The sequence below is a fragment of the Pygocentrus nattereri genome, chromosome 3, assembly GCF_015220715.1.
Source record: "Pygocentrus nattereri isolate fPygNat1 chromosome 3, fPygNat1.pri, whole genome shotgun sequence".
In the NCBI taxonomy this organism is placed as follows: Eukaryota; Metazoa; Chordata; class Actinopteri; order Characiformes; family Serrasalmidae; genus Pygocentrus; species Pygocentrus nattereri.
The window spans coordinates 2,076,947-2,098,507 of record NC_051213.1 but is presented as its reverse complement, the minus strand read 5'-3'; the positions used below and the strand labels follow the sequence as shown (position 1 = coordinate 2,098,507).

The window sequence follows — 21,561 nt, the reverse complement described above, 5'->3', positions numbered from 1 at the left end:
CCTTAACAACTGCTGGCCCTCTCTGGCACCGTGGCGCTAAAACACGAGCAATATCCTTTCATTTTTCATCATTTAAAAACTCGTTCGCTGTGAATCATCCAGAAAAACACTAAGCGTAGAAAACATTTCAGCAGGTCATTTTTTATGATGTCACAGGTTAAATCACATAAGCCACTTAAAATTTCAGCACCCCAACCTAAAACGGCCCTGATCACATCAGTGACCCATGTAATCTCAATTTTTTGTCAATTTAGTTCAATTTATTGCGATAAAAATTCAAAAACTACACTAAATATTCAAACTTTTTGGTACAATTGAAAATAATTTTAATATATAAATATAAGTGAGACAGTATTTACACAGTAATGGATTATATGCAATGAAAACACAGTTTTGGATTTTTATGTGTATGTAAGATTTTTTATTCTGGCCAAAAACCCTCACTGTCCACTTTATCAGCTCCACTGACCGTATAGCTGCACTCTGTAGTTCTACAGTTACAGACTGTAGTCCATCTGTTTCTCTGATACTCTGTTACCCTGTTCTTCAGTGGTCAGGACCCCCATGGACCCTCACAGAGCAGGTACTACTTGGGTGGTGGATCATTCTCAGCACTGCAGTAACACTGACGTGGTGGTGGTGTGTTAGTGTGTGTTGTGCTGGTCTGAGTGGATCAGACACAGCAGTGCTGCTGGAGTTTTTAAACACGGTGTCCACTCACTGTCCACTCTATTAGACACTCCTACCTTGTCGGTCCACCTTGTAGATGTAAAGTCAGAGACGACAGCTCATCGGCTGCTGCACAGTTTGTGTTGGTCATCCTCTAGTCCTTCATCAGTGGTCACAGCATGCAGCCCACAGGACGCTGCTGGCTGGATATTTTTGGTTGCTGGACTATTCTCAGTCCAGCAGCGACACTGAGGTGTTTAAAAACTCCAGCAGCACTGCTGTGTCTGATCCACTCGCACCAGCACAACACACACAAACACACCACCACCACGTCAGTGTTACTGCAGTGCTGAGAATGATCCACCACCCAAACAGCACCTGCTCTGTGAGGGTCTATGGGGGTCCTCATCATGTGCCTGATCGGTGTATTAATAAATGATCAGTTTCACCAAAATCAATGCAGTTTAATTGCCTTCAGATTGATCTCCACTATACTGTCGTATTCTGAAAGTGAGGAAGTGAAGTGTGTGTTTAAAAGATTTATAAAGCTGCTATTATAAACGGCTATAACATGTTTACTACCAGCAATAGTGGCATTAGTCTCCTCCTCCAGCAGTCTCTCTCTCTCCTCCAGCAGCTTGTTGATCTCTCGCTGATGCTGACGCTGAAGGTCCTCGATGACCTTCTGATGCGTCTCCTCCATCGCCGCGAAACCCCGCTCACACGTCTCCTGCAGACACGGACATACATGCAGAGGGACACACACACAATCAGCCCGTGTCATTACAGTGATCCACGTGGAATAACTGACTGGCTGTGGACGATGGTGAGCATCCCATCCATGTGAAGGCCATGCAGGAGTGAAAGACAGCAAGCAGGAGAGAAATGTCCCCGTGAGAGGGTTTATGCAGGTGAGGGAGAGGGGATGCAATGAGTCTCACGCTGTAAGGCTTTGCTTACAGTTAGACTCTCCCGTTAATGTGAGATCTTATGATCATAGTTAATATCTGTGTTCGTCTGAGATCAGAACTAAACCATCTGATTGCACAAGGTCACTGCTTTATAATCGGGAAATGATCAGATACTCATTAAAAACATGGAAGTACAAAGTCAAATTTGACTGAGGATAAAATCAGACTAATCAGAGTGAAAGTGCTGATCATATTTTATACTATATTGCCAAAAGTATGCGGACAACCCCTCTAGTTTTTAGTTTAAACGTAACACTGTCATAGGATGCTATCTTTGGCAAGTCATTTCAGCCGAGCAGCTGCACACAAGCGTAAGGTCACTATGTGCAATGCCAAGCGTCGGCTGGAGTGGAACCGTGTTCTCTGGAGAGATGAATCAGCTTCTCTATCTGTCAGTCTGGTGATGAATGTGTTTGGTGGATGCCAGGAGAACGTCACCTACCGGAACGCAGAGCTGGCAGTAAAGTTTGGTGGAGGAGGGATGATGGGCTGGGCTGTTTTTCAGGGTTTGGGCTCTCAGTTCCAGTGAAGGGTGATGTTGATGCTACAGCACAAAGACACTTTACACAGTTAAGCTTCCAGCTTTGGGTCAGCAGTTTGAGGAAGAGCCTTTCCTGTTCCAGCAGGACTGAGTCCCTGAGCACAAAGCAGCTCCATTAAGACATGGAGTGACGAGTTTAGTGTGAGGAACTCCAGTGGCCTCACAGAGCCCTGACCTCAACCCCACTGAACACCTTTGTGATAAACTGGAATGTTGACTGCGAGCCAGACCCTCTTGTCCAACATCAGTGTCTGACCTAAAAAATGCTCTTTAGACAGAATGGACACAGATTCCCTCAGACTCTCTCCAACATCTTGTAGAAAGCTTCCCAAAAAAGTGGAGGCTGTTAGAGCCACAAAGGGGGCCACCTCCATATTAATACCCATGATTTTGGAATGGGACCATCCAACAAGCTCATATGGGTGTGATGGTCAGGAGTCCACATACTTTTGGCCATATAGTGTATACAGGACACATTCACAAGAAAAAAAAAATTCTGTTCTGAAGTGAGATTACCAAAGTGTGAAATTCCAAAATAATCACATGATGTCGTATCACAACCCTGAGCATGTTACAAATCAGGGACCTGGGGCAGAAACTTCCCATCTTTAGTCGTAAGTAAAGATCTGACAGGTCAAGATAAGAGTTTGTATCACAGAAGCAAATCTGATCTTAATTTAGGATTTTTATCTTATCTTACAGCATTTTATCTCAGAAATCTTAAGCCTACTCAATTGAGGTTGACAAACTGTTATGACTGTTTTCTACCTGCCGACGATCCGTGTACAGTTGAAACATAAACATGTAATCAAAATAACATTAAAAATGTTAGCTATAGAGTTATCAATGTGGAAAAAAAAGCAGTGTGATGAACTGAAAGTGTGAAAAAGTTGTGAATACAATCAGAGCTCCCCCTGCTGTTTTTTTAGAGCATCGCCACGCCCCAGTTTCAGTCTCCATTTCCCAAATGCTTTACCTTAGCATGCTAACGTTACTCCTCCTAACAAACAGACACATGTTCAGCTCCGCCTCCTCATTATTCACCACCATCACTGTAATATTTCATTATCTACATTAACACAAGAAGGTGATCAGAGGGGCGGTGGAGTTCGAGTCGGCAGCGTCTGAAAAACATCTCCCAGTGAAAGCCGCGTTTTACAGTAGGAATAAATGGAGCTCATTATGCTGGTAGTGAACTACGCTGCCTGACTCAGCCGCCTCAGAACCAGAGAAACGGGCCTTAAACAGAAGTCAGGACCCTGCTGGGGTTCATCCTAAAGTTAGGACAGGATTTAGGATGTTTAGTCCAGTAAGGATGTTTGTGTGATGCTGTTTTCTGATCTGGAGTTGATGATGAGAGGATGAAGGGAGGAGCTGATATTCTGGAATAGATACTGTCCCAAATTCAGTCCGTACTGAAGTCGCCATAGTAATTAAACAGATCAGATGTCAGAGATAAGGCATTTCTGTAATACGGCCTCTGATCTTAGATCAACACTCTTAGGCAACACATAGACTGAGCGGTTTCCCATATTTTCCCAGATATCTAAGACTTCGCACATCACCTTGTGCAGCGGAACTGCATGCATAAACATTGCTTTACTATTAGACACATAACACACGAGATCAACAGTAAAGTCTCAGGGTATCAGTAGACTCTAAGACTGTAATGTTCACAGTAATAGAAGACGAGAGCTATGGCAAGCAATGCGAAAAGCCAAGTTTACATCCAACTATTTGTACAAAAACTAATTAAAACAAGCTAGAAAGTTTGGTGAAATTAGGTGGGTACACACTTTATGAGTTAATATATAAACTATTATCAATAAAAATAAATTAATCGCATTTTGATCATGAAACACAAAGATAGCATTTATCCTTCAATCTAAAAAGAATGGACATGACAATTGAGTTTTAAATAGGTCCGCTGGGTTTTGGGGATACTGGACTCTAAAATAAAAAAAAAAATCAGTTTTTTTGTGTGATATGTTAAAAAGGCATTCTAATAACGTTACTGGGAACATGGCTAATGTTACCACTGTACAGTTGTTGGAAGCTCTACTGGAATTAACAGAGGTGCAATAGTTACCTCTTGTAGAGGACATTCTAGCGAGCTTGTGTAATGATTACTTGCTGATTTTACAAAAATTGCACCAATGAACTGGTGACTTTGACAACATTTTGAATTCAATAAACAAATAAACTAATAAACTTGTGTTTTTTTCCATCAAATGATTTGTGCAGTATGTACCACAAAAAGTGCAGCTCATCATACTTTTGACAACTGCAACACGACTGATCAGGGTAATTCTACAGGTGATGATGCCACATGAAACATCTACAAGTAGGAAAAAGTGTAAAGGTGAACCTTGAGGCTGTCGAAGTCTTTCTGGTATTTTTCTCTCAGGCTGACCACATCTCCATCTGGTGGTTTGTTTTCCAGTTCATCACGCATGCTACTCATCTGTAGCTCCAGCTCCTGCACCCGCTCTTTCAGCATCGACATTGAATCCCTGTTCACCTCTTGCTCAGCCCCCTCCCCTTCTTCCATAGGGCATGCCTCTTGGGCCTCTTCTGTGCAAGGTCGGTGTACATCCTCCTCTACTGTCTCAAATCTCTCCCCTAGAGTGCGGATGGTCTGGCTATAACGGTCATGAAGCTTCTGGATCTCTTCTTGGTGTACGTTTTCAAGCTCCTGTATTCTTCCTCGAAACTCCTGTTCCAGTTTGCAGATATGCTCCTCATGCCTTAGTTCTGCTCCCTCTACCTCTTGCAGCAGGGTTTCGAACTCGCGTTGGGTATCCGTGGCACGTTCCAGCAGGGCCAGCTCACTGGCAGCTCTTTCCTGCTCTACTTGACCCAGTTCCTCTGCATGCCTCCTCTTGAGCTCCTCTGTCTCTTTGCAAAATGCCTCTTCAAGTTGAGCTAGCTGCTCCCGCTGGTCCTGCAATTCCTGTAGCCGCAGTGTTGTTTCCTCTCGGAGCATTCCGTTTTCCTCTTGTAGGGAGATCATGGTGTTTGAGAAGCTGAGCCGCTCCTCCTCCAGGCTACTTTGGTAGCGCTGGTGGATAGCTGCAACGTTCTGGGCATGTTCCTGCACCAAGGTGGCCATACTGCGGCTAGTCTCTTGGCAAAACAAGAGTTCCCTCTGGTGGTCCGCTCGCAGCCTACAGGCAACATATGCAACCTGTGCCTGTATCAGAGCCTCATGCATGCAGAGAGAGCTGCATGTTACAATTCCAATATCTCTGTACCCTAAAAGTGCCTGGATTCCCCCTGCAAGTGCAGAGTGGACTGTGCTGCTACCTTCCTCACAGGTCCTCTCAACCTGCTGGGACAGATGGTGAAGAACATTTGCTTGTCTCTTTAGCTCTGCAATAAGACTCTTTCGCCCAGTCTGGAGGGATGCTGTTGATTCAGTATTACTGGACTGCATGGCTTCCGCTAAGTGTCTTTCTACAATTTCTTCAGCGAGAACATGGGCTTCTTCCCTCTCAATAAACTCTGTGTAAGGGACAAGTTCAGGAGGAGCAGTGTCAGCAAGGGAGGGTTCAGGATCAACACTAAGCTTATTGCTAATATCTTGTTTGACTTTTTCAGTGTTTACAGCACCAACTGCCTCCCTTACCACTGTATCCCTTTGCTGCAAGGTCTCATTTACCTTGAACAAGTCCCTTTGAAGCTCCTCAAACTTACCTTGGTAAGTGTGCTTTAAGTTTTGAAGGGAGTATGCAAGCTCAGAATTAATACAGGCATTGTGTATGACACTCTGAGCTATAACACTGTCCCCCACTGACTGTACAGTGTCTGACCCGTCACTGAGGGTACATGCTTGTTGGGACAGGCGTTCCTGTAGCTCGTCCACCAGCATGCTCTCCAGCATTAGTTTTCTTGCCAGAATGTCAGTGTAAACTATTGAAACACAGCCTTTGTGGCTCTTTTTTATGTTTTCTGTATCTCTGTTTATCTCTGTAAGACTCTGCATTAGATCTGACTTTGGATCATCAAGAGAGAATGCCATCTTCTCCAACACAATTCCTTCAAAGGCTAACATTCTGGCAAACAGTTTTATTGTAGATTCATCTGTTTGCGATTGTGACTCTATGGTCCTGGAAGCAAGAGGGACTTCACTTGAGACGCCAACCTGCCTCATGTGCAAGGTAGCATTAACTAAGTCTTTCTCTATTTCTGCTAGGGCATTGACCTGTGCTTCTACACTGCTGTCTTCACCCTGACTGCTTAGAATCTTCCCAACCCTCACTCTGCAAGACTCTACAAAAGACAGAGCCTTTTTGTAATCTATATTGGAAAGACTTCCCTGTGAATCTCCGTCCAAGCAGGAGTGGGACTTCCCCTCAGGAACGTCTTGATCTGGTTCAGCACAGGTATCAGCAAGGCTTTCCTCCATGGACACCCTGTTGCCAGGCTGTCCTTGTTCATTTTGCATCTTTGCAGTGATGTCTTTCAGCTTCTCCTCTGTGTCCTGGAGTTTGGACTCCAGTGCATGGATGATGGACATGAATTTCTCTGTGTCACTGCAATACTGAAATGAACTGTCGCTCACTATGCTGATATCCTGGGTCAAATCTTGGGTGATGTCCCTATCCCCTGTAAGATTTGAGCTTGTCTCTAGCATGAGGTCCTGACTCATCTCTTGAGTGAGATCCAGAGACATGTCATCTATCTGAAACCTCTCTATTCCTTGAGATTGGTGGTATTTTTGGCACTGAATGTTGGAGAAGCGGATCCTCTGCCGCTTCGCAAGGGACACTTCCGTCTCTGAGCTGCTTCTTGCAAGAGTTAGTGAGGAGGAGGTGGTAGACAAGGAGACATCACGTTCTGTTTCCTTTCCCAGTGTGTCAAGCACATTGTCCTGAGAGCTGCAGCGTTCCATCCTGAGGTCTGCATATCCCAACCGAAGAGCATCAAGGTGCTGTTCCAGTTCAGCAATCCGATCCTCAGCCACTGCCAGCTTCACCTTCAGCTCTTGTTCTGCCACACAGGGCTCTACCTCCGTACGCTGCACCTGACTGAGAAGCTCCTCCCTTGCCTGCAGACGGAGTTCTGTCTCTTCAAGGCTGCTCCCCAGAGCAGCCATCTTGACAAAGGCTTCATTGAGATCCTGTTCTTTCTGTCGCACCAGCTGCTCATACGTCTCCTTTGTCTGCCGCACCTCTTCCTCCTTTTCCCTCAGAACACGGCTGATCTTTGCAAACTCCTCTGAGACGCGCTCATACGAGCTCTCCAAGGAGTAATAGTCTGTCTCTTCTGTCTTCAGACGCTCCTGCAATTTTCCTACCTCCCTGTCTGCCTCAGCAATTTGATTAACCAGTTCTTGGCAACGGCACATTAGACAATCTCGTTCTTCTTCCAGCCTTCGGACACTCTCCCGCAGGGTCTCCACTATGTCCGTCTGCTCATTCAGCTGTTGTTGCAGATGCAAGACATCCTCCCTGACTTCTGACCCGACCACCCGCTCTCCACTTCCTCGTAGCAGCGTCTCCACTTGTTCTCTTGCCTCCTGCAACTGTTCCTCAACCTCACGCATCTTCTCCTCTGACTCTGCAAGCCTGCGGGTCAGTCCTTGACGCTCCCGTTCATGTTTTTCTTCCAGGCAGCGTTGCTCCTTTCTCTCCCGTTCTTCCCTTAGAGCCTGTGCTTCCTCTGTAGCAATGAGGCGGCCAGTGACCTCAGTGAGTCTCTCCTGCAGCCTCTGCACTTCTTTGCGCTGGTCCCTTTGCAGGGCCTGCTGGCGTTCCAAGAGCCTCAGAGCCTGGTTCTTCTCCAGTAGACTAGCTTCCACATCCCGGAGCCGTTCCTCACTATCGCGAAGCTGTGCCCGTAAAGTCGCTTCGTTGGTAGTCCATTCATCCTCACGCTCACGGCAACGTTCCTGCTCCAGCTTCAGTTCACTGCGCATACGAGCCACAGCCTGCTCACTCGCTACAATCTCTGCCATGGCAGATGCTAGCTTTGCCTGCAGGGCCTCTATTTCACCCTCATGATGGCCGATTACGTCCTGAGCCTCACTGTAGCTTCGCCTCAGGCTTGTGACCTGTTGATTGGCCAGATCATGCTTCCGTCGCTGAGCTTCCAGCTCTGTCTTCAGTTCCTGATTTAGCTTAGTGAGACGTTGCCATGGCACTTGGTGAGGTGAGGAAGAAGAAGATGAGTCAGATGAAGGCTGTCCTGTGGCACTCTTTAAAAGATCAAGAGGAGAGTCTGATTAGTGGTACTCTTTTTATTTTGCTTTAACCCCAAAAGACATGGAGGCCTCTGTCTCTGGGGCTGCTGCTAGGACGCCCAGGATTTGGTGCATATCTGAACAATTCAAGCTTTCTACTGTGCTTTTTCCACATCACAAGATGGAAAAATGAATCAAGTGTTCGATACATTGACACAAAAAGGTGAATAATGTGAAGGAAAAAAAAATGCATGTCAAACATCTAAACCTAAAGAGGCAGTGATGCTAAATAGTGTGGATAGCTCACAGCAGGAGAGCTATTTAAATGGCGCAAGAAAAAAAAGAAAGAACAATGTCCTGTGTGTCAATGATGGGGCCGAGAATCGATGGAAAAACAGATGAAAGACAAAATACAAAGATAATTAAGAATAAAAACAATGGGTTGAAAAATGCAAAGCACAGCCCAGACAATCAGAAACCATGCAAACAAACCAAAAAAACACAAATGTGAGTAGTGAGAAGATGCAAGAAAAAACAAGACAAAAATGAAAAAGCACAGCTGGAAGCTTGTTTGAAAATTTGCATTATTTCTCAACCTTTCTGAAACTAGTATTCCAACCCAACCCCAGTCAGAGCCCAGAGAGAGAGAAAGACTCCACAGAGAGATTAGTAAACACACATGCTAAAAGCAACACTTTCATGCATAAAACAGTCAGTTTAGTCCCTCACACAGAGTCACAACAACCACAAATCTTGCATATTGTGTAACATATACTGGCAAAATCTTACTGTAAATGACTTCTAGACAGTTGTTTAAGCTAGAATTCAATTACACTGCATCCAGATCATTAAGGACTTGTCGACATGGTTTAGGACACAACAGAACTTATTGTGAATAAAAAAAAGAATTTGGACGCTAGATATCATTGGCAGTTTCTGTTATGTTTATGTTTTTAACATATATCTTCAAGATTAATGGTTATTTGCATAAAGAAGTAACAGAAATGGCCATTGTGCACATGAGGGGAGTTGGAGACATCTGTTGCCTCAAGTGTTTTCCCACAGGGTTTTACAGTTCACATGAAATTATTCTATGTCCCAAACCACACTGACACGTTTGCACAAGCTTAATGAAGACCTGGATGCAGTTTGAACAGGTTGAGAGGTTGGACAGGTTGATCGACTGCATCTTGAGTAAGTGGAAATTAAATCAGATTTTTCAGTTTTTCAAGTTGTGTGAACCTAGTAAGTATTCAATGTATTGATGATACATTTATATGCATCTTCATTGATGTTACCCTGGGAGCCACAACATTCCATTTTATTGAAGTAACGTTTTACCATCGTGGCTGTAATTCTGTCTCGGTATGTGCTGATGTGCTCATATAGGCGAAGAAAATAAGTAAAAATGCAGACTTTTTGCTCTGCTTTAACCTTCAGCTCAGCTATAGCTGCTTTTCTCACGTCTCCAGCAGGAAACTTTTCCACAATAGTAGAACTTTCTACTAAATGTTCGACTTTTAACGAGGCTGAAGTCGCTTCTCATTCGCCAGCTTCTTCTAATTCTAATAAGTTCAAATTTCCCCGTTCCACTTTAAATGAAGCCTGAGGCGCCTGAATGGAAATGCTGCACCATTTAAGGTGGAACGGGAACATTAGTAAAAGCAGCTGGCGAATGAGAATCTGACTTCAGCCTTGTGACTTTTTAGTGTTTGACGGTTTCTCGTTGCAGATTAAACGTATCAGGAAACCAGCTGGACTGACTATAAACACTAATCAGTCCATTCGTCTCCAGATTATCGACGTCCGTCTTAAATCTCTCTCTTTGCCGTTTCGTAGCTACTAGCTGGGCGAGACTGTCGTCTGTGTTGCTATGGTGACCAGCCGTCTGCGCTGATCTTCAGGGTTAAAGGGTGAATCAGCAGTTCTACATTAATTCCAGCGTTTAAGACCATTTACTGTTAAACTGTGTTGAAGGATCAGCAGAGCTTTATTTTACTGTAGAGGAGGATTATTTTATTATTACCTACTGATCTGATTCAGCTGTGGAGCCACGACAGGGCAGTAGAAGAGCCACATGTGGCTTGCTGACCCCTGGCTTATGCTATGAGAACACCTACTATAGTATGTGTGTTGTGCATACATCAGAGTGTATGTATACTGCCTGTAATACACAGCCCGTGTGCTGTGTTACCTGTAACACGTATCCCTCCCGCGCGCTCTGCTCTCGTCCGCGGGCGTCCTGCAGCTGCTCCTGCAGGAGGCTGTTCTGTTCCTGCAGCCTCACCAACTCCCTCTGCGTCTGCCCCAACTGCAAAACAAACACACACCACAGTCTCAACTACTCTGAACTCACAAGCCAACATATCTCAGTGAACATATGGTCCACCTCAGTGATTGGCCAAGTCTAGTCGCAAATAATGTCACGTTTATTTCTGTTATCATAGATATTGATATGTCAAAAATCATGAACATTTTCAGTCATCTTTATGATCTGACATGTATGATACTTTAAGTTAGATCCAAGGTTAATTTCTACAGCGACGTCCCATCAAAAGATAGAATATCTGCAGAAACGTGAGGGGCGCACTCACTTTTGTGAGACACTGTGTGTTTATCTTTTGTTGTACACACCTCTTTGTCCAACAATGCGGCGAGTTCTTGTGGGGGTATCCCGTCACCGGTGGAGAGGTGGGCGGAGCTGCCGGTGATTGGCACTTGCTTTTCTTCTCTGAGGGGTGTGGTCTCCACTTGATGCCACCTTTGTTCAATTTCCACCTGTACATCAGGGTTCTGACTGGCAGCTTGAGTTCCGGTGGCCACGCCGACACAGGCTGAGCTATCTACCTCCATCCTTCCATGATCCTGAGGTACCTCCACAGGGGGCTTACACTGGCCATCAGTTATGGTAGCCCCCGCAATGGCTGTCGAGGGAGGCAGGGAAGAAGAGGGATGAAAGCGGCGACGACGATCCTGTCCGCGTTTTGTGCGCTCCTCTTCCACCTCCTCTTCCTGCCGAGTTAACTTCCTTTCAGAGGGGGTGGGGCCAGGGACGGAGGCGGAAGTGGGGCCAGGGATGGGGGCGGAGATAGAGGATGACGTCTGCGGAGAGGAAGTGCTGGAGGCTGGAGAGGAAGCGGATGACGAGATGGAAGAAGGAGAGGAGGCGGAGCTTACATCTAACGTCTCCGCCCTCTCCCTTGATGGTGCCCCCTTGTCTTGTCCGGGGTGAAACTCCGCCCAGTCAAAGGTTTTGGACCGCCCCTCTCGCCTGCGGTCGCGGGCTCGGTTCTTGCGCTGCTCTGGGGGCGGAGCAGAGTCACTTATGACCTCACATGACCTTTGAATTTCAACTTTAGGGGTGTGTGACGCGTGGGAGACGTCAGGAGTCGGCTGGGTCAAGTCCAGGGTCGCTCTCGCTTTGGCCTGTTCTTCTGGAAGAGAACTGAAAATGGAGGGGGATGGGGAGAGAAGGGGGTCACATCATTATATTAAAAAAAAACATTCACAGATTTACAGAAAAAAATCAAATGTACGCAGTCCTCTGCCTCACTTACTCCAAACAGAGTCAGCTAAGGCAAGATTGGCATCTGAAGCTTTGATCTAAGCACCTAATGTAGATAACAAGTAACGGAAGCTGATAGACACATGCAAATTTGGTCAGATTACACATTATATTGGTTTTCTAGTTGAAAATAAGTAAATAACACTGTAAATGACATTTCCCTGCTAATTTTAGTGCACAGTTTCTATTGTAACATCTGAAAAAACAAAAACACAACACATAAAAAAAAATGTGCAGTAGTGTTCACTTGTTTACACTAAGAAAATCAACAATACATAATTTGACCAGGGGCACTGAAACTGCATACCCCACCAATTATTACTAAGCTACTTGGGGGAGTCATGGGTCGGAGGTTAGGGAACTGGCCCTGTAACCGGAAGGTTGTCGGTTTGATCCCCAGTGCCGACAGTCCATGACTGCTCCCCGGGCACCGTGGATAGGGCTGCCCGGGCAAGTGTCGTGTCCAGTCGTGAAATTTCCTCACTACTAAATATTCCACAGTCCACTGTCAGTGGGATTATAACAAAGTGGAAGCGATTGGGAACGACAGAAACTCAGCCACGAAGTGGTCGGCCACGTAAAATGACAGAGCGGTCAGCGGATGCTGAGGGGCATAGTGCGCAGAGGTCACCGACTTTCTGCAGAGTCCATCACTACAGACCTCCAAACTTCATGTGGCCTTCAGATCAGCTCAAGAACAGCGTAGAGAGCTTCATGGAATGGGTTTCCATGGCCGAGCAGCTGCATCCATGCCTTACATCACCAAGCGCAATGCAGAGCGTGGAATGCAGTGGTGTAAAGCGCCGCCACTGGACTAGAGCAGTGGAGACGAGTTCTCTGGAGTGACCAATCACGCTTCTCCGTCTGGAAATCTGATGGATGAGTCTGGGTTTGGCGGTTGCCAGGAGACGGTACTTGTCTGACTGCATTGTGCCGAGTGTAAAGTTTGGTGGAGGGGGGATTATGGTGTGGGGTTGTTTTTCAGGAGTTGGGCTCGGCCCCTTAGTTCCAGTGAAAGGAACTCTTAAAGCTTCATCACCAAGAGATTTTGGACAATTTCCTGCTCCCAACTTTGTGGGAACAGTTTGGGGACGGCCCCTTCCTGCTCCAACATGACTGCACACCAGTGCACAAAGCAGGTCCATAAAGACACAGATGAGCCAGTTTGGTGTGGAAGAACTTGACTGGCCTGCACAGAGTCCTGACCTCAACTCCATAGAACCCCTTTGGGATGAATTAGAGTGGAGACTGTGAGCCAGGCCTTCTCGTCCAACATCAGTGTCTGACCTCACAAATGTGCTTCTGGAAGAACGGTCAGAAATTCCCATAAACACTCCTAACCCTTGTGGAAAGCCTTCCCAGAAGAGTTGAAGCTGTTATAGCTGCAAAGGGTGGACTGACATCATATTAAACCCTATGGATTAAGAATGGGATCGCACTCAAGTTCATATGCGTGTGAAGCCAGACGACCGAATACTTTTGGCAGTATAGTTTATGTTGGTTGAATTCCATTTAGACTTTCCACTAAAATGCACCTACTAGAGTGACTAGACAAGAATAAAAAAAATAAAAAGCACATTGACACAAAATGCACTCTATGTGGTATACAAACCTAAAAAGCATGGCTCTTCAAGGGTTCTTTAGTGAAGACAATGATTCTACACAGAATCATGAACAGTGAAAGAACCATGGACATGCCTAAATGGTTCTTTGCATTGTGAAATGATTTTTCAGATTGATGGAGAATGTGCTGTATATGGTTCTATAGAGCACCAAAAAGGTTCTGCTATTGTTCTGCTTGTAACAATAGAAGAACCCTATTTGTTGCTATATAGAATCATATACATCACATTCTCCATCAATCCAAAAAACCATCTCACCAAGCAGAGAACCATTTAAGCAAGTTCATAGAGAACCAGTGTCTTTGCTAAAGAACCTTTGAAGAACCATCAGTGTTTATAATGTATCTACAACTGTGGGGCAGTCATGGACTGGAGGTTAGGGAGCTGGCCCTGTGACCGGAAGGTTGCCGGTTCAATCCCCTCAGCTGACAGTCCATGACTGAGGTGTCCTTGAGCAAGACACCTAACCCCCAAATGCTCCCCGGGTGCCGTGGATAGGGCTGCCCACCGCTCTGGGCAAGTGTGCTCACTGCCCCCTAGTGTGTGTTCACTAGTGTGTATGTGGTGTTTCACTTCACAGATGGGTTAAATGCGGAGGTGGAATTTCCCCGTTTGTGGGATTAAAAAAGTATCACTTAATTTATCGTGATGCTGCTTGATGCATCTGGTGTGCTGTGGCCTTCAGGCTACTACAGACAACACAGGTCTGTTAACCATTGCTTATTAACAGCAACACATGGTCTGAGGGGTGATAATTAGCCATGAAGCTAGCACCACGCTAATTGGTGGGGTGTAAGATTACATTAGCTGGAAACTTCAGACACCAAACACGACTTTCCTGATCGTTTACATTTGGGGTAAACGGCTGCAAGAACTGAGGACATTTACTTTTTGCTGCCTTTAAAAACAAGAATGGTACGAGTGATGGATGTACATAACAATGCGGACACGTCCACACGTACAGGCACACCCCAAGGAGCGTACGCCAGTCCAGCAGCAGGGAGGCTATTACGCCAGTCCAGCAGCAGGGAGGATATTATGCCAGTCCAGCAGCAGGGAGGATATTATGCCAGTCCAGCAGCAGGGAGGATATTATGCAAGCCGTGTGAGTGAGGGAGAGGAATGTGTTAAAGCTATTTGCACACCGCAAGGCATGTTGTCTCTGTAAGACCGTGTATGCCTGTCGGGTCCTAAAGTGGGGGCTTACGCAAGGCTACATTCTTAGCCTTAAGAGGAGGAGACATGAGAGAGAGAGAGAGACAGAGAGAGAGAGACGGCAAGGTGTCTACATCCCAAAAATATCCAGCATTCCTTCAGAGTGGAGAAAGCCACAGAGATGGAACAAACAGGAGTTCAGTATACCGCCCCCCCACCCAATCTGGAAACGGACCCCCATCTGTCAAAACATCCAAACATCTCTATCCCACCATCTCTACTTCAGTAAACTCATCATATCGACTGATCTTCAGGGGGTTACTGTCTTCTTTAGCACTTCTCCCTCTCCACTTCTCTAGGCCCTTTGGTTCTAGAGCTGTGTTCTGCACGCTTAAAAAAAGATGGTTCTTCAAGGATTCTTTGCACTGTTAAAAGGGGTCTTCAGATTGATGGACGTGTTTATGTTATATCTTTTTTGTAAAGGGTTCTATATAGGACCAAAAAGGGCTCTTCTCTTGTTACACCCTTTTACGATTATTTACAAGCAAAGGGTTCTTTGAGTGTTGATGCTTCTATATAGAACCATTTTCTTTACTAAAGAACCCTTGAAGACTATCTTTTTTTAAGAGTGTAATTTCCCTGCCCTCAGAATCAGTCAAGGCCTAAGAGATAAAACATCACGTATGATTTTGAGGCACACATTTCAGCCTACATGCTGTAATAACTTTACTTTAAGTTTATTTTAGTTTGTTGATGGCTTTATTTTGGTTTTTAGTTTTCATCTTGGTGCATCGCTAATAAAAATGGATAAAAATGGACAGGATCTTAGCTATGAACAGGTGTAGGAACCCTGCATTAACTTGTGTTTCAGGCACAAATCATATCTGCATTTTTTTGGGGCGGATTTCTTTTAGACTTTTCAGGAAAACGGTTCACTAGAGTAACTAATTAAGACTTTATCTACTGTAAACACGGTGGTCCACCTGTTCCTACCAGTGCCTGAAAGCTTTGTGTTCCAGCTACAGCAGTAAGCCCCACTATTCTTCTGATGGGCACTCCTCACTTTCCTCTCCAAGAGTGTCCTAAATCCTCACGAGCACTTCTCCTGATTGACGCAGAACTTCTATATGTTTGGTTCTAAAGCTACATTCTAATGTCTCTGTACAGATTCCAATATCAGTCCAGGGTTAAGTAATACAGTAACCCTAATTATTGAAACATTTTTCAGGGGGTTTTGAGGGACGTTCAATAAAAATGATTACCAGTTCTGTTCCTTAAGCTGGTGTTGGTAGTGAAAGCTTGATATTTGAACAGTTGCTACTACAGTACACTAGGTGGCAATAGTGGTGTAAGTGGTGTAAGCAGGGTAACCACATACAGGTCTATAGGGTGAATGGACCCCTAAAGTCTTTACTGAAATTATACCGTTTTGTTTAATTCACTAAAGGTAATTTTTATATGGGAAGGTTTTTTCCCCACTGGGCCCAACAAGATCCTAGTTACGCCACTGGGCAGCAGGGTGAGCCTTTTACTCTGTAGATGAGGAGTAAGAAGAAGTCTAGCTGTTCACTCACAACAGCACAAACCAGCAGGAGAGTTAGCCAAATTTGCTCATGTTAACTATGTTAAGGTGCCATAGAATGGAAACCCAACCCTTCTCGGATTTGACGTAGCTGAATAAGGAGAGTTCGGTACATGGAATTGGCACTCCGTTAACCTCAAACGCTTTTGTCTCCTTCTTCAAATGCAAACCCACTATTTGTGGTGAAACAGGCCAATTCCAAAATCCTAAACTGTTCCGAACATCAATATTTACACCCCCAAAGAGCACACAGACCAGCCCACAAGCAGCAACAGAGCAACAGCAATGAAAACGGAGGCTATGTGCAGAAATGTAGCGTTAAGTGGAGGTCAGCAAGGAACCGAACCATCAGCAGACATGACTGATGTTCATGTATAAACAAGGCTGAAACCGGCTTACTATTCACTAGCTTCTTAAACAAATGTTCCGAAAATTTGCAAAACAAGCTGGTGAACTCCTGCTCCCACATCTCTAACAGGATCCCAGACAGCTTTAGCTCAGAGCTGATAGTTTGCTCGGCACGTTTCACTCCGGACAGTTTCTCAAAGCTCAGACCACATCGAGCAGCTTCGCTCAGCGTTTGATCCTGAGGAGACGGAGACGCAGCTCCACTTTTATTAGCATAACAACCGCTACAGCAGCCTGTAAGCAGCCATGCTGTGAGATTTCATCCACCTTTGACAGTTGAAGCAGATCGTCGTTAACTGAAAGAAGACCAAGCTTATTTACACTGAGGTTATTTACTGTTTCCACAGGTTGTTTCTATGTGAGCAGTCGTGGTGCCTCACTGTAAAACCAGCCAATCAGAGAAGAGCTCGTCAGATTATTCATGAGCCCCACAAAACAGGAAAACATCTCTAGGACGAAATCATAGGGCTGTAAATGGGCATATAAAACTGCATCTGGGGATTTTTCACCCCAACCAGTAATGACATACTTTATATATAGACATCAAAGGACATCAAAAATTTAATGACACCTTTAAGTGTTGAAAGCATCGAGAGTAAAAAGGTGGTCTTGCATCACATACTTTGTATTTTCAAAATATATTTGAATATTTCAAAATGCTATTCAGACCTAAAACCAAACACTAGCAAATGTTTATTACAACTGTTTACTGATGGTGTTTGTCCCTAAAATCCAGACCTACGCAAGTCAGTCCCTGTTCCAGTGAGTGAGTTTGTCTTTCTATGCATGTATATGTGATGACTAGATGACTGACATTCTGATGGATGACAGAATGACCAGCCTTCAGAGATTAACGGTCAGACATCAGTCAACGAGCAACACAGTGAGCACACAGTGAGCTGCCAAGCATAGCTAAACCATCATAGACAACGAGGGAGGAACATTCCCAAAAAGACATCACTCTACAATGACACATCACAGAACAAACACACACACTGGCCTGAGAGTCAGCAAGAGGTTCCAACCTTGGTTTGAGAACAGAGAGTTTGAGAGAGACGTTTTTCCTGCGGCAGGAAAAGAAGAAAAGAGAAAAGATGAAAGAGTCGAAGAAAAACAGCAGCAAGCCATCACTCTGTACTCAACACAGAGAGTTATCTAGCATCAGTTATTTTCAGTGTTGAAATTAAACGTAAAATAGTCTGGAAGATAGTCCTGTCTTGGAGTGGGAGAAGACAGAAGGAGAGAGCAGCAGAATCAGAGAAGGCAGTATAATGTAGAGGCAGGACAAAAAGGAAACTTACTAAATATTTATCCTTTAAAATGACTCATCCTCTACAGACACCCTCCTGCAGTAAGAGACTGGTACAACCATGCTGTGCCACAGAACAGGCTGTGTGGATGTTCCCACTGGCGTAATAGTACTCAGAGCTGGTCTCCATACCATATTAAAGACCCCTTCTGTACTCAATCTTGACTCAAACTAGACCCTTCCACATTCAGCCTTGGCTCAGAGTCCTTTTCTTTCCAGATTTGGTCCTGTCTCAAATTCAACGCTTCCAGATCTTGTCTCGTCAAACCCTTTCCATATTTGGCCTCTTCTCAAACTTAAACCTTCTCAGATCTGGTCTAGTCTCAAACTCAAGCATTCTCCAATTTTTTATTTTGGATTTTTCCCCAATTTAGTCGTGTCCAATTCCATCCACTAGTTACGACGCCCCCGGTCACATGATACTGCCAGCTCTAGGACAGCACAGGGATCCTCTGAGATCTGTGAAACCAGTCAAGATATCTTTTCGAAATGCTGCTCATGCAACGTCACTGGACCGCCGAATGCGCTCAGAAGAAAGTGCCAACAGTCAGCCAACTGACGCCATGCTATCTAGCTAACTAGACATCCTACCCATCCAGAGAGCGAGGACAACTGTGTTCTCTTGGACTCCCAGCCATGAATGCATCACCAGGAATGGATCTAGTGATCTCCTGATGACAGGGCCAATGCATAGAGGTTGTGCCCCTCGAGAGCCCCAGTCCTGTCAAACTCCACCTGTTCCCAGATTTGGTCCCGTCTCAAGCTCACACCTTAACAGATTTGCTCTTGGTCTCAAACTCATTCCTTTCCTGATCCACTCTTGTCTCAAACTCAACTCTTCCCAGACTTGGTCTAGCCTCAAACTCAACCCTTGTCATATTCAGTTTTGTCTCAAACTCAAACCTTTCCTGATTCAGTCTTGTATCAAACTCAACTCTTCCTAGATTTGGTCTTGTCTTTGGTCTTGGCCTAGGCTCAGGGTCAAACCTTCTTTGACTCAGTCCTGCCTCAAATTCTTTTTTGTGCCAGAGTCACCTTTACCAGATTTGGTCTTGTGTTGGACTTGGCTCTGCCTTGTTTCTGACTGACCCTTCCTAGACTCTATCTCGTCTTGGTCTTGTCCCAGACCTTTCTGATCTCTATCTAGTCTTGAACCATTCCAGGACTTCACCCTTCTGCTCTCTGTTTTGTCTCAGGCTCAAATCTTCAAAGACCTGGACGTCCCTTGTGACTTGTCTCACACTTCACCAACCCAAATTTCACCCTTTCTGGTCTCTGTCTCAACCCTTTCTAGTCCTGGTCTTTTCTCAGACCCAACCCTTTCTGGATTTTCTTGGACTCAACCATTTCTGGGTTTGGCCTCGTCTTGAATTTGACTCATTCTCGTCTCGTTCTTGCCTCAGATTCAACTCTTTCTGAGCTCTGTTTTCTTTCAGACTTGACCAGATATAGTCTTATCTTTGACTGAACCCTTTATGGACTTTTAAAGCTACTGGTGTGGTCTCAAAATCCCTGTGGTCCTGGGCTGGACTGTGACTTACATGTAGTATTATTTTGGCCATTATTTGTTCTAAAACAATACATACATGTGCACTATATTTATTTACACACTCACCTCAGTGAAGAGGTTAATGTCCTGTAGAATCATACTTTACTGTATCTGCCTATTTCATGTACCACTGCACTCCTCAGCTCCATGCACAAAGACTGAGGCAGAAAGGGACAGAGATGGGAAACATACCGAGTGACGTCGGGTGTGATGGTGGGACGCACACTCTTCATGATGGCCTGAATCCAGTTTCTCCGAATGCCGGAGGTCATGGCAGACAGAGTGAACAATCCCTCCTTACTCTGTGTGAGAGAGAGAGAGAGAGAGAGAGAGAGAGAGAGAGGGAGGAAAGAGAAAAAAGAACAGAAAGAAAAGAGAATAGAGAGAAAAGAGAAAAGAGGGAAAGAATGAAAAGAAATAAAGAAAAGTGAAAAGCGAGAAGAAGAAAAGAGAAATGAAAAAGGGAAAAAGGCATGAAAGGTAGAAAGGAAAGAGAAAAACCGAGGGAGATGAAAGAGAAGAGGGCAGAGACAAAGAAGATACACAATTAAAGAGATGACCACATTAAACACTGAAAGGTCAAACGTGTCTTTGACAGCTCTTTTGTTTAGGTCAGTGCAGTTGAGAGTGCGGGTCAGACAGCGGTCTGGTGGCTAGACTCCTCGGGTCACGTCTCTCACATGCATTCACAGAATTCAGTTCACCCCTCACACTCAGGGCTAAATTCAGCAAGGCCATGATGTCACACCTGACCAATCACGGAGTCACTCACTACACATGGCGTCACCCTGGACCAATCGCTAAACGTACTTGTGCTGAACCTGTGTTAAACACAGCAACACAGACTGAGTTTACTGTCACTGTTTTTAAATGACATTATGCTCCAAACACCTAAGTATTTTCCACGTTTAAAACAGCACTCAGGGATCCAGTCTCCTTATCTCTCTGTCTCACTCCCTCTGAAAACAGGAAGCAGATATATTTACTGGGTTATAATAATCTGATACTAAAGCCGTGTTGTTTTTTTACGCACAGCAGGAGACACGACGCAATCCGCTATTTCTGACATCATTAAAATAACTAGGAAAGCGCCAGGGAACCTGCAGCAACACACAACACAAAGACCCACACAATCTGATAAACAACAACACAGACACCAAGGACAGTCTGAGACACATCACAGCCATAAAGGCAAAGAAACACATCACAACCTCAATGTCAATTTAACCTAACATCAATACCAACGTCAAACATTACAACCTCAAAGTCAATTAAACGCATCACAACCTCATTGCCAATTAAACATAACATCAATACCAACGTGACACATTACAACCTCAAAGTCAATTAAATGCATCACAACCTCAATGTCAATTTAACCTAACATCAATACCAACGTGAAACATTACAACCTCAAAGTCAATTAAACGCATCACAACCTCAATGCCAATTAAACATAACATCAATAGCAATGTGACACATTACAACCTCGGTCAATTAAACGCATCACAACCTCAATGCCAATTAAACATAACATCAATACCAACGTGACACATTACAACCTCAAAGTCAATTAAACGCATCACAACCTCAATGCCAATTAAACATAACATCAATAGCAATGTGACACATTACAACCTCAAAGTCAATTAAACGCATCACAACCTCAATGCCAATTAAACAACATCAATACCAATGTGACACATTACAACCTCAAAGTCAATTAAACCCATTACAACCTCAATGTCAAATAAACATAACATCAATACCAATGTGAAACATTACAACCTCAGTCAATTAAACCCATCACAACCTCAATGTCAAATAAGCATAACATCAATACCAACGTGAAACATTACAACCTCAATGTCAGTGAAACACATCACAACCTCAATGTCAATTAAACATAACAAATACCAACTAAACACATCACAACTTCAATAAAAAATAATCACAACCTAAATGCCAATTAAACATGTCAAAACATCAATACCAATTAAACACCA

General features: G+C 44.5%; 1 protein-coding gene across 7 annotated transcripts in view; it reads right to left on the bottom strand.

The window, feature by feature from the left end:
• Positions 1 to 21,561, bottom strand: part of si:ch73-103b11.2 (early endosome antigen 1) — a 145,206-nt gene that overhangs the window by 19,561 nt on the left and 104,084 nt on the right. For 5 of the 7 annotated variants that reach the window (XR_005130081.1, XM_037536962.1, XM_037536960.1 and 2 more), the window contains 6 exons: positions 19,748 to 19,857; positions 17,723 to 17,761; positions 11,000 to 11,810; positions 10,560 to 10,676; positions 4,550 to 8,380; positions 1,252 to 1,399 (listed from right to left, as the gene is read on the bottom strand). Coding sequence is in view for 6 of the 7 variants with exons in the window: in XM_037536962.1 (XP_037392859.1) it covers positions 1,252 to 1,399; positions 4,550 to 8,380; positions 10,560 to 10,676; positions 11,000 to 11,810; positions 17,723 to 17,761; positions 19,748 to 19,857 (5,056 nt within the window). In the remaining variant the exon portion in view is untranslated. The remainder of the gene's footprint in view (positions 1 to 1,251; positions 1,400 to 4,549; positions 8,381 to 10,559; positions 10,677 to 10,999; positions 11,811 to 17,722; positions 17,762 to 19,747; positions 19,858 to 21,561) is intronic. The other 2 variants (XM_037536961.1, XM_037536965.1) reach the window with 1 other exon arrangement.